Below are 13,602 nucleotides of genomic sequence, written 5' to 3'. Positions count from 1 at the left end.
GAAGCCCTTTAAAAATGACACTGGCACCTGCATGGTCGTGCCTGACGCTGTTGCTGGGGTCAAAGTGCCCACTAGCCCCCTCTACATCATCGGTGGCAAGCTGAAAAAATTCAGCCCCTGGTCTCAGCCAGGATCTTAATAGGGACTGAGTGCCTCTGAGCAAGGAAAGGAAAGAAATAGCCAAGGTTTCCACTCCAGATGACTAGGCAGTGACCCCCTACTAGCAAATGCATATATGCATGTTGGACAGGGACAGGATCAATTCAATTGTAATGCCCTTACTGTTCAATAATGCTGAAATTGCTTGTCTTGTTCTGCACATAAATAATAGCCGTTTGAGTAAGATACTGAAGAGCTGTAACAGCCCATGGAACCGTAAAGCAGCAAAAGCCAGTGACTTCAATGAACGGAGAAAATTGAAAATTATCAGTCAGCTAGATTCACAATGCTGATTTGTAGTGTTAGAGGACTGTTTCAGCCTTAAAAAGAAGCCGGCAAAATGATATTTTATAGAAGTATTTAAGATGCTAAGTGGAATAGAAAAGTTTAATCTGCAGCATTATTTTAAGTTAAACCACAACTATCATAGATAAAGATCTAGGATAAAGGAACATAAATACAACTGATAAAAATCAATTGAAGGCAGACAAAGTGTGATTAATAGTATTGTACAATGGTTTTTCAGGTAAGGCAGTGGAAGCAAAAATTGGAGCTACATGTTGCAACAAAAAAAGAATCTTTGCACATTAAATGCTGGTGATGGGAAGGAAACATAGGAGCAGATCATTTAGCCCCTCGAGCCTGTTTCACCATTCAGTGATCCATGGTTGATCTGCGAACTACCTCCATATACCTGCCTTCTCCCCATATCCCTGTCTTTGCCACATATCCTTTAATACCTTTGGTTAAAAAAATTCTGTCAATCTCCGATTTAAAGTTAAAATAATCTAGCATTAATTGCCATTAGCAACAGAGAGTTCCAAACTTCTATCACCCTTTGTGTGTAGAAGTGTTTCACTCCTGAAAGGTCTGGCTCTAATTTTTAGACTATGCCCACAGCCCTAAACTCCCCAACGAGAGGAAATAGTTTCTCCCAATTTACCCTATCTGTTACCTCTTGATACCTGAAAACTTTGATCAAATCATGTCTTAACCTTCTAAATTCCAGGGAATTAAACCCTAGTTTATGTAATTTCACCTCATAATTTAACCCTTGGGGTCTTGGTATTATTTTAGTAAACCTATGCTGCACTCCCTCCAAGGCCAATATATCCTTCCTCAGGTGGTGCAGTGCCCAGAACTGCTCACAGTACTCCAGGTCTGGTCTAACCAGGGCTTTCTGTAGCTGCAACATGAGCTCTACCCCCTTGTATTCCAGTCCTCTAGATATAAAGGCCAGCATTCCATTAGTCTTTTGGATTATTTTCTGCCCCTGTTCAAGACATTTTAATGATCTATATACCTGGACCCACAAATCCCTTTGGACCTCCACTGTTTGACTTTTCACCATTTCAAAAGTACTCTTTCATCTTTTTTTTTTGTTCCAAATTGGATGTCCTCACATTTGCCAACATTGAAATCCATTTACCACAGTTTTGTCCATTCACATAATCTATCATTATTTATTTCTAATTTTATGTTTCAAACTACACTGCTTACAATGCTGCCTATCTTGGTGCCATTGGCAAATTTGAATATGTTTTCCATCCCATCATTTAAATTGTTAATAAATATGATGAATTTACATAGATTACAATTACTTACAATTTACAGGCCATTTGGCCCAACTGAGCTCCTCTCACTTTACTTCATCTAACTCTAGATCGCTCAAAGTTGCCACCCAAGTTGATACGGTTGTTAAGAAGGCGTATGGTGTGTTGGCTTTCATTAACAGGGGGATTGAGTTTAAGAGCCACGAGGTTATGCTGCAGCTCTATAAGGCCCTGGTTCGACTACACTTGGAATATTGTGTTCAGGTCTGGTCGCCTCATTATAGGAAGGATGTGGAAGCTTTAGAGAGGGTGCAGAGGAGATTTACCAGGATGCTGCCTGGACTGGAGGGCATGTCCTACAAAGAAAGATTGAGGGAGCTGGGGCTTTTCTCATTGGAGCGAAGAAGGATGAGAGGTGACTTGATAGAGGGGTACAAGATGATGAGAGGCATAGATAGAGTGGATAGCCAGAGACTTTTTCCCAGGGTGGAAAGGGCTATCACCAGGGGGCATAATTTTAAGAAAGTTTGGAGTAAGGTTTCGGGGAGATGTCAGAGGTAGGTTCTTTACACAGAGAGTGGTGGGTGCGTGGAATGCGCTGCCAGCGGTGGTAGTAGAAGCAGATACATTAGGGGCATTTAAGCGACTCTTGGATAGGTACATGGATGATAGTAGAATGAAGGGTTGGTAGTTAGTTTGATCTTAGAGTAGGTTAAAGGTTCGGCACAACATCGTGGCCTGAAGGGCCTGTACTGTGCTGTACTGTTCTATGTTCTATCAGCATAACCTTCTATTCCTTTCTCCCTCATGTGTCTATCTAGCTTCACCTTAAAGGGAGCTATGCTATTGCCCTCAGCTACTCCGTGTGATAGCAAGCTCCACACTCTAACCACTCTCTGGGTCCAGAGATTTCTCCTGGATTTTTTATTGGATTTATTAATGAATATCTTATATTTACAGGGTTCTATGGAAGTGTGTATATGGGTAAAATGGCCCCTCTCATCTTTTCTATCATTGTGTTTTGTGAGCCGAGGGAATGAGTCTGTAAGGACGATTCGAGCCCAGGGAATATCACAGCTAAACCTGATCCTTTCCTCACTGTCACCCACATGCTGTCCTTTGCAGTAGGGGTTACTGGATAGTGCTTTGAAGTATGGACTTTGAATAACTTTTCCCACCTAGCTCAAGCCACGGAGACCAATTTCAGCACTCAATGTGCTGCATTGGCTGGGAACAGTTAATTCAGCATAGTGTTATAACCAGGTGAGAAAGATGTCTAGGCGTCCCTCTCAGTCTTCACCTGGTCTTACCGTAACAGGGTTTAATTTTAAACACACCGTGGTTTTTTTTAAAATTCCCCCTTGGTGAAACCTTGTTCACCGCTTTCCAATTATAAGGCAAAGAAATCAGCGCAAACAAGCTTTCTTAGGTTTAAAGAAGAAAAGCGGAAATTTATTAAACTTAAACTCTAATTCAGTTGACGTCTATGGATACACGACGCCCCTCATGCTAGCATGCATATGTGATACACACATGCAAGTAGAGACAGAAAAGAGCAGAAGAAAAATAAAGTGGAATGAGGCAATATCTGAAGAGTTTTTGTTACGGTTCTTCAAGCTCCCCGTATAGTCCTTGATTGTAGGTAGATCTTGCTTTTCGTTGGGGCCCAGTATTATCCTTAAACCTTGTTCACTGTAGAAGACGTTTCTCTCTTGGGGTTCATGTGTCTTCAGTGGATTCAGACGCTTGTGAAGACAGATGGGAGCAGACAGGAGAGATCTTCTCAGTTCAGGAGCAAACAGACTTTTTCTGTCCAAACTGTTTGTTCAATTCAGAAAACCCCAGGTTGCCAAGCAGGTTAGTCATGTGACTAACTGGTCTGACCATGTCTTGGCTCTGTGGACTGTATCATCTTAGCAGGGCCTGGAGTGCTCCTCTTACCCACAGTACCTGGTGATCAAGGTCCATTGTGGGTTGAATGTGTCAGGGAATGGTCCTTTGTCCTTCCAATCACTGTCTGTTAATATGCAAATGTCTTTTCCAGCCACGGCTGGTCTGTTTAACAAGTCTTTTCTTCACTCCAGTAACAGTTTAAAATCAATGTTCATGACAAAACTAATGTGCCTCATTCTTGGCAGGTGGCATGACAATAGACTGGGTGGGCATCAAATCTGGGACCTCATGGCCTGTGAAGTTTTATGCTGCACTGAGTGGTGCTTTAATCCACTAGGTCATTGGGTAGTTGAAGTACATTTTTTAATTGTAGAAAGTATTTTCTAAATGATCCAATCTAAATTGTAATAATATTGAGCACAATGAAGATGAAGAACAAACTCATGGATTAGGCCTCTGTATGTAACATGGGAAGTGGAAAATTGTCATTATCTGTATTAATTCCTGTTATTGTTCCTTTTGGTTTGCAGCCACACAAGTGACATCAGGATTTTGCTGCCATCTGAATGCATTTTCCTTGTTATGCTGTTTTGTAATGAAAGCGGTATAAGATATACCACCCTCTTTTTACAATAGTTGCTGTTGTGATTTGTGGGCATTTTGAACTGCGCCTGTTTAGAGGAATCTGCAAAAATCTGCATTTGACTGAAATGGCAAGACAATGAGAATGAATAAGCACCTGGTTGCTTTGAATGTACATTGTGTTATATATTAGTAATAAATGTATTTATGCATTTGTATGAAATTCCTTTGCCCTGCTAATTGAATACAGGTATTAACCCATAACAGAGGAATTTGACATGAGTGCATCAACATGTTTGACACTAATATCACATAATGTAATTTCCAACCATTTGTATTTTAAACCAAAGACATTGGCCGGGATTTTCTCAGCACTTTGGAGATGGGTTTGAAGGCAGGAGGGGTGGCTAACATGGTAGCAAAATGTGTCAGGAGGGAAGCCTGACGTGTTTACGTTGTGAGCAGAAATTACCAAAGCTGGGAGAGGTTGCACTGGAAAGTGACGGGAAGGTAATTAAGCCCATTACACAGGTAATAAAATGTGATTTTACCAGGTTTTTTCCATTTTACGAGGGGCGCAAGGGAATAACAGAGCATCAGAGCCTTACCAGCAAAACAAGACAGAAGCTCAGCGGAAGGTCAGTGTTGGCTGCAGTCAGCAGCCATTGTGAGAGGTAGCATGGTTTGGTAGGGTGTGTGATAGTTAGTAGACAGTGGCAATAGCAATTGGGAACAAAGGCAAACTTTGAGTGCCCTCTCTGAGTTGGCATTTGTATGTAGGGAGTATGGGTGGGCATGCAGGGCCCAGAGAACTGAGTGAAGCTATTTGCTATGGGCCTCATTCACACAGGCTTTGAGGCTTCCAGTGAGGAAGAGCAGCAGAGAGGGAGAGAGCTGCAGCCGCCAGAAATGGGCTAGCAAAACCCAGAGGGGCACCAGGATCATGAGCATGGAAGGGGGCAGGAACAAGGAGGGCACAGGGGTACACAACCAGCCTCTTACACGTAGATGACACTACCCACCAGAGAGTGTCTACCATCAGAGACTCTGCTTTCTACAAATGCCGGAGCAGTCGTGTCCAGCAAGGATCTCTCGTATCGTGGTGGTGTGCTATGTTCTGCACAACCTGGCATTACAGAAGGGAGAAGTTTGGAACAATAAGGACATCCTGGATTGTGATGCCTCCTCTGACAATGAGGATATGGAGGAGGCTGGTGACCTGCCATAATGGTATGAAGACATTCAGATATCACAGGCTAGCCGCAATGAGAAACTTGCAAGGGAAGGCTGCGACTTGCTAATACAGGCACTTTTCACATGAACCTTACTTACACATATGATCAAACCAGTAAATCATCCACCTTCTGCTGACCTGTTGTAGTTTCCTGAATGCCCTTACTATTTCCCTGGACCCATCATCACATGAGATAACAGCATGGGAAATGCATTGACCTTATTTGGTGTGGCCCTTCCCATCACAACCTGTGCGAGAGCCATCCATCTGTTAATGGCCTAGTAGTGTTACAAAAAATAAGTAAAGGATTGTTTGCCTGGTGCACCATTTCAGAATTCATTGAAGACTCTTGCTCAGCAAGGTGACATTTAATAACAAAATATAATCCCATGAAACCCAAATGCAGCTAGGTGGACTTTTCCATGTGCTTGCAGGTGCTCCTACGTGGTGCTCCCTCTGCTCTGTCAGCTGAGGTGGAGGCAGGAATGTCGGAATGAACAATAGAAGTTGTAAAATATTGTGAAATTAGTACCAGGGAAGGCCACTGAAACAGTGGAAATGAATTCAATAAATAATTGGATTTTTCTGGTGAGGGGAGGGATTTTTGGTCATAATGACCTTTCCTTGTTTCTAAAAACTCTTATGAATACAAAGCATTTGCAGCACTGAAACAGGTTTTTTGGCCCAATAGATCCATGCTGGTGTTTATGCTCGATGGAGGCCTCCTCCCATCATTCTTCATCTCCCCATAAACCTCTCCTATTCTTTTCATGCTCTTTTCTAGCTTCTCCTTAAATGCATCTATGCTATTTGTCTCTAAGAAAGCAAGCAAGTTATGGTGAACATTTATAAGACACTGGTTCAGCCCAAATTGGAGTATTGTATCCAGTTTTGGGGACCATACTTGAGGAAGGATTTTAAGTCATTAGAGAGGGTGCAGAAAAGAGTTCTAAGAATGGTTCCAGGGATGCATGACTCCAGTGAAGTGAATAGATTGGAGAAACTGGAGCGGTTCTCCTTGGAGAAGAGAAGGTTGAGAGGAAATTTGATAGAGGTGTTCACAATCAGGAGGAGTCTGGACAGAGTAGATAGGGAGAAACTGTTCCCATTGGCAGAAGGGTCAAGAACCAGAGGACACCGATTTAAAGTGAATGGCAAAAGAATCCAAAGGCGACATGAGGAAATACTTTTTTATGCATCGAGAGGTTAGGATCTGGAATGCACTGCTTGAGAGTGTGGTGGAGGCAGATTCAATCATGGCTTTCAAAAGGGAATTGGATAATTATCTGAAGAAAAAAAATGCAGGGCTACAGGGAAAAGGCGGGGTGTGGGACTAGCTGAATTGCTCTTGCAGACAGCTGGCATGGACAGAATGGACTGAATGGCCTCCTTCTGTGCTATAACCATTCTATGATTCTATGATTGTGGTAGCGAGGTCCAGATTCTAACCATTGTTTGGGTAAAGAAGTTTCTCCTGAATTCCTTATTGGAGTTGTAGTGACTAACTCATGTTTCTGTTCCCAAGTTCTGATCTCACCCACAAGCGGAAACATCTCTACGTTTATCCTATCAAACCCATTCATAATCTTAAAGACCTCTATCAGGTCACATTTCGGTCTTCTCTTTCTGGAGAAAAGAGCTCCAACCTGTTCAATCTTTTCTGATAGGTATAATCTCTCAGTTCTGGTATCATTCTAGTAAATCATGTTTCCCCCTTTGCAGTGCCTCTAGATCCTTTTTGTATGTTGGAGATCAGAACTGTTCAGAATATGCCCAAGTGTAGCCTAACCAAGGCTCTGTACAAGTCTCACAGAAGTTTTCTGCTTCTCAATTTTATCCATCTGAAATGAACCCCAGTGCTTTGTTTCCTTTCTCTATGCCCCTATTAACCTGCATTACTACTTATAGTGATTTGTGTATATGTACTCCCGATTCCTCTGCTCCTCTATCCCCTTAGACACTTATTTTCCAAGGAGTATGTGGCCTCCTTATTTTTCCAAACAAAGTGTAATACGTCACACTTTTCCTTATTGAATTCCGTTTGCCAATTACACTCCCACTTTGCAAGTTTATTAATGCCTAATGCATTTGTCGCAGTTCACCCTGTATTAACTACAAACCCCAATTTGGTGTAAACTGCAAAATTTGAAATTGTACTTCTGCTTCCTGAATCTAAATTGTTTATTTAAATAGTGAACAACAGGGGTCCCAGCATCGATCCTTATGGAACATCACATCCCACCATTTGCCAATCTGAGTAACTACCTTTACTTCAACTCTCTTTTCTGTTTTATAGCCAGCTTGCTATCCATCCATACTTGTCCCCTGACTCCACATGTTTTGACCTTCGTCAGGTTGGTCAAGCATTACCTTCTCTTTTGGAATCCATGCTGACTACTCTATATTTCCATTTTCTAGATGGTATTTCTATTACATCTTCAAGTAAGGATCCCATTATCCATCCTACTGCTGACATTAAACCAATTGGTCTATAGTTCCCTGGATTTGTTCTGTCTGCCTTTTATATTTAGGAATCACACTAGTGTCTGCCAGTCTTCTGACACTGTTTCATTTTCTAATGAATTTTAGATATATATATCTAATAATGCCTCTGCTATCTCTTCCCTAACTTCTTTTAATATGCAATCCATCAAACCAGGGGTTTTAGCCTCTTTAAATTTAAATCTCCCCCTCCCCCTTCTACCTTAAATGTCTTAATATCTTTTTTGATCTCTTCCAATGTCATATTCACCATGTTCGTCTTTCAGTTAAATACTCAGGCAAAGTAATTATTTAACATTTCTGTCATTTTGCTGTCATTACCTGTGAGTTTATTGTGTGTATTCCTTAGTAACCCTATTCTGATGTTTCTTTTGTTATTTATATGTCTTTAGAATACTTAACTACCTTTTATATTCCATGATAATTTTGTAGTTTCTCTTTGCCTTAATTTTTTTAAAACTTCTTTCCTAACCTTTCTGTATTCCCAATTGTCATAATTTCCTTTGTTGTCTATGTACTTAGTGTGTGCCGTCTTCTTTAGTTTCAGTCTTGCCCTTATTTCTTTATTCATCAATGAGGTATCATTAATGTATAGTTCACTGCTTAGACTCACATGAAAAATGGTCACTTTAGTGAGATTTTGGTGGACTGATGATGCCCTTGGCAGCATGTCAGCCCATTTAGGAGAGAAGGGGGAAAATGGGCTTACTTTATATTGTATCATTGCATCTCAATTATTCCTTGTGAAAGTGGTGATGATGACCATTTTGTCTGGAACTCCTGTCCCGGTCCTGAAAGTGCTGATAGCAATCATTTACAAATTAGTTGCTTAGGATTTTTACCCCCTAAAGTTATTTAAATATTGTCAGTAAGCTGTTGTATTGTTCACCTTAGTGACCACTAAAATTAATTTATTTCAGTCAATTATCCATACTCTTTTTCTTTCTTTAATAACAGCTTTGGGTGAACCAGGAAGATACTGTAGATGAAGCCAGTAGTGAGATTCAAAATGGGCATCTGGACCCAAACTCTGACTGCCTGTGCCTTGGCAGAAGTGCCCAGAACAGAGACCAGATGAGAGCAAATGTCATCAATGAAATTATGAGCACAGAACGACACTACATTAAACATCTGAAGGACATCTGTGAGGTAATAATAACACAACTACAGCTCCAAGTTCCCTCATACTGATGATATAAATTTCATGGAAGAGCTCTGAAATTAGCAATTGCTACACATTTGTTCTTGGAAACATTCATTGTTACTCTTCAAAATGTCATCAAGAGATTCAGACTATTTCGTTATGAATAAATTATGTTTCTATCGCTAAAACTTAAAGCTGCAGCATAGTAAAGAATCATTTAAATAATCTTCTGGAAAATCGCTACTTTGTCCAAGGTCTCAACGTTGCACCCCATCCCCCCCACTCCCACTTCCCCCCATCCCCACCACCCCCACCACCCCCACCACCCCCACCACCCCCATCAAAGTGACATACCAAAACTGGGGAACTTGGTATTTAGTGTTAGTATCAAATACTTCCAGATTAGACATACCATGTGCTAGATGCAGATTAAAGCATCCAGCCTTCTGCTTCGCTAATAGGAGTAAGAATTCCTCCAGTTACTACATGCAGCAGCAAGTACCTTTGTGAAGATTTCCATTGTTTGGTACAGCCCATGCTCTGGTCATCATAGCTGATGCCAGCAGAGCAAAACAGGACAATTGGAGCTTTTTAGGCTGGCCTAAATTACTCTTACACAAAACATAGCCATTCCAAAGATCCTTTATTCATGACTTCATTCAAATTGCTGATCTCACTTGGCTCCCAACGAGCAGGAGTTACAAGGAGCATGTTGCACCTGTAAATAGTTTATTATATGATTGTTCAATTTACTACATATCAGATTCAACTCGTTAACCTCTGCCCCAAATGTTTTGTTCAAATGCTATTCATTCTATGAAAAACTACTTGGATGAGCAAAAAAAAAATCAATAGAGAGTGAATATTTGACTTGCTACTAAATTATTAATTATTTGATTAAAATTGCTACTGCATGTAAATGAAGTTTGCCTCAAGCAGATAAATGTATCTTTTTTTCATATTTTAGGGATACCTTAGGCAATGCAAAAAGCGCAGAGATATGTTCAGTGATGAACAGCTGAAAGTCATATTTGGAAATATTGAAGACATTTATAGATTTCAAATGAGCTTCGTCAGAGACTTGGAGAAGCAGTACAACAAGGAAGATCCCCATCTGAGTGAAATTGGGCCCTGCTTCTTGGAGCATGTAAATTATAATCCTGTTCGATTAGATTATAATTTCTCATTATCCGCATTTCTGTGTGTAATTGCTGTGTTCCTGTGTGCTGACCTGTTATGCTACTACTGTAAAAGAATTTACCAGCGTGTTAGAATTGTGCTTTGCTTTATTAATAATTAATGTGTATGAAATTCCTCTGCTATTTTAATAAAAGCATTAACCCCTTGATGCGATAGAGGAATTTCAAATGAATGCATTCATTAGCAATATTGCATATCACAATTTCAACTCAAAATTTTATTTTTGTTTAACATTGTTGTTGCCTTCAATTATACATCATCAATGGTATTATTGTACCAACATTTCTCTTTTAAATTATTCTACCATTGAAAGCATCAATGTTATTGAATCATGAAAATATGGCACAGAAGTCAGAAATTAGTCTCATCGAACCAAACCAGTGCTAATTCTTCAACTGGTGCTACTAATTCTACGCCCATTTTTCTGTATCCTTTTATATCATTTCTTGTCAAAAACTTATCTAATTCCATTTCAATTATGTTATGTACTCAATAACCACTTGTTTTTCATTTTTTAATAACTATGTATGAAAAAACTTGCAATTATTCTGGTAATAATCCTGAACCTCTGTCTAATCCCCTTATTACTGAATTCCTTATAAGTGGAAACAATAACTGATGTAAGCTTAAAAATATAGGGGGAAATGTTCTGCTTTAGTGATGGAGAGCAAGTATGCCTGGGCATAGTATGCGGATGAATATTGAGTGGAAGGATTGTGTGTGTTTAAGGAAGCATGTTCAATTTGTCGTCCAGTAATTGAAACGGATTGAAAAATTAGCTGGACTCTGTTATGTGTGCTATCTGTCCACTTGATGTTTCTCTATGTGCTCCACCTAGGTGATAAGTTACACCCAAGTGCTAAAAATGAAAATCTTTCCATGGTATTATAACAGCTGGCTAATTAATAACTGAAAAAAAATCCTCAACTCAAAACAGGAAAATTGCAGTGATAGACAGAGCTCAGGGACTTGGATTAAAGTAGTTGGAATGACTGCTGGCACCTATACCTAGAATACAATAAAGAAAGAACTTGCATTTGTATAGCACCTTTCATGAACTCAGGATGACACAAAACACTTTATAGCCAATGAAGTTTTTTGACGTGTAATCACTCTTGTAGGAAAACACAGCAGCCAGTTGGTTCATAGCAAAACATCAAGGTGATAATGATTATCTATTTTAGTGATGTTGGTTAAGAGTTAAATATTGGCCAGAACACAGGGAAATCTCCCCTGCTGTTCTTTGGAATGGTGCCATGGGATCTTTTACATCCACCTGAGAGGACAGATAATGGCTCGCTTTAACGTCTCATCCAAAAGACACCTCCAACAGTGTAGCATTCTGTCAATGCTGCACCAAAATTTTGCGCTCAACGCTCTCTCAAGTGGGACTGAAACCCATAACCTGCTGACTCAGAGTTAAGAGTGCTACCACTGAGCCATGGCTAAGACAGTGAGGGAGCAGTTCTGTTGAGGATTTGCACAAGGATGTAAAGGTTAGAGGTAAAGAATTGAAATGTGCTGTTCGATATATGATGAACGCAGCCTCCTACATGTCAGCCAGTTATCTCTGCTGCCCACCCTGATGTATTAATCTGTCAGCTCAGGAGGTTTATTGTTGGTTTTGCCTGCACATCTGATACATATATTTGTTGTATTCATTTACAGCAAGATGGATTTTGGATTTATTCTGAGTACTGTAATAATCACCTAGATGCATGCATGGAGCTTTCCAAGCTGATGAAGGATGGCAGGTATCAGCATTTTTTTGAGGCCTGTCGACTCCTTCAGCAAATGATTGACATTGCCATTGATGGCTTTCTCCTCACGCCGGTGCAAAAGATCTGCAAATATCCACTACAGCTCGCAGAATTACTCAAGTATACAGCACTGGATCATAGGTAAGCATTGGAAGCAATTTTATTTTTGAGGCTCATTGTCATTCATTTTAGAATATTACACTCTTACTGTGTTTGAGTTTAGCATTGCTCCGCAAGAGCCAATGGCCTCAGAAAAGGAGGGTCGAGTGCGGAGTGCCCATGGTACCTTACCGTTGGGGCCTTCGGGAAGAAAGGGACAAAAAATTGTGGAAAAAATATACCAATTCATAACAGAGGCAATGAAGGATGTGGAAACTAGGTTCCAAATATCCCAGTACACGCGCTAACAAAAATTATTTTGCCTATTAAACTACTTGGGTAAATTCAAGCTACTCTCCAACTAGCCAAAGTCTAGCCATAGGAAATGCTTGAGGTTTCTGCATCCAAATAAATAATGAATGGCATGTCTATGCTGTCCCTAATACTGCCAGCTTCCAATACATGCTGTATGGAAAAACTGATGAAATCACTTGAGGCTGTGCTCATTATTTTGAGAGTTGGGGATCACTCATGATATTCATGCTCATTAATTGTCAGTTAATGAATTGTTGCATTTGTGATTGAAATTGTATTAATTTAAAAATAGATACACTGTAGAACATCGCTAATTCAAACTCCACTAGTTTGCACGTTCGTGATCTGGATAAGGTTGATAGCTTTAAAAAGCACAGGAAGCAAAGAACTGTTGCCATTTTTGGCATTGAGTTTTGCCACAGTTCTTCGTCAGTTTTTGTAAATTATTGTGTACTTTATGTAAAAGGTGCACCAAGTTTGAATCTATAAACATTTGTTTATTTCATCCATCATGCTTTACAACTTTAACCTTGAACTTTTAGTTATAAAATGCATTTAAAACTTGACATTTAACACAAGTCCATAGATCAGGGCCAGTATGTTGTGTTACAGGCACATGACATTTGGATTGTGGCTCCCGCTGCTAATTTTAAACTACAGTAGTGTATTTAATGTGGAATTTGTCACCTTGGCTTGAAATTTAAATGGTAGATTAACACTTGTAGTTTGAACCATCAGTATCCAATTCTGAATAATGAATTGTAAGTCCCAACAATGCTTAGTTCACATTGGTTGGTAGTATTCCTTTGTGCTTTAAAAGTGGGCACAGATCGTGATTTAATATTTAATTCCAATGCTCTGAAGGAAGACAATGGGTAAGTACCGAAAGTAGGCAAACAAACTGGACTCATGCCTGCAAAGTGTGTCTTTTAGGGTTCTATATGTTGTTTCTCTCATCCTCTCTGTTAATGAAAACAGCTTATTCTTTTTAACACTTTGCCTCCTGTTGGCTGGCTTTTCTTTTTTCATATTGAGAAGTCAATGTGAAGGGCCAGGATCAGTATGGCAGGATATCACCAAGGTTGAAAACAGTAGAAGACAAAATACAACAATTTAGGAAGTAATCACTAAGTAATGTCTAGTTGGGGTTTAAAAACCTGA

The 13,602-nt window shown here is 39.9% G+C and overlaps 1 protein-coding gene across 2 annotated transcripts in view; it reads left to right on the top strand.

The window, feature by feature from the left end:
• The window catches only part of arhgef9a (Cdc42 guanine nucleotide exchange factor (GEF) 9a), a 176,901-nt gene that overhangs the window by 19,037 nt on the left and 144,262 nt on the right, over positions 1–13,602 (top strand). For both annotated transcript variants that reach the window (XM_068047936.1, XM_068047935.1), the window contains exons 2-4: positions 8,881–9,072; positions 10,035–10,214; positions 11,936–12,168. In XM_068047936.1, the coding sequence (XP_067904037.1) occupies positions 8,881–9,072; positions 10,035–10,214; positions 11,936–12,168 (605 nt within the window). The remainder of the gene's footprint in view (positions 1–8,880; positions 9,073–10,034; positions 10,215–11,935; positions 12,169–13,602) is intronic.

Source organism: Heterodontus francisci, chromosome 15, assembly GCF_036365525.1.
Source record: "Heterodontus francisci isolate sHetFra1 chromosome 15, sHetFra1.hap1, whole genome shotgun sequence".
Classification (NCBI taxonomy): Eukaryota; Metazoa; Chordata; class Chondrichthyes; order Heterodontiformes; family Heterodontidae; genus Heterodontus; species Heterodontus francisci.
Note: the sequence above shows the minus strand (reverse complement) of the source record. Positions and strands in the feature narration are given on the sequence as shown.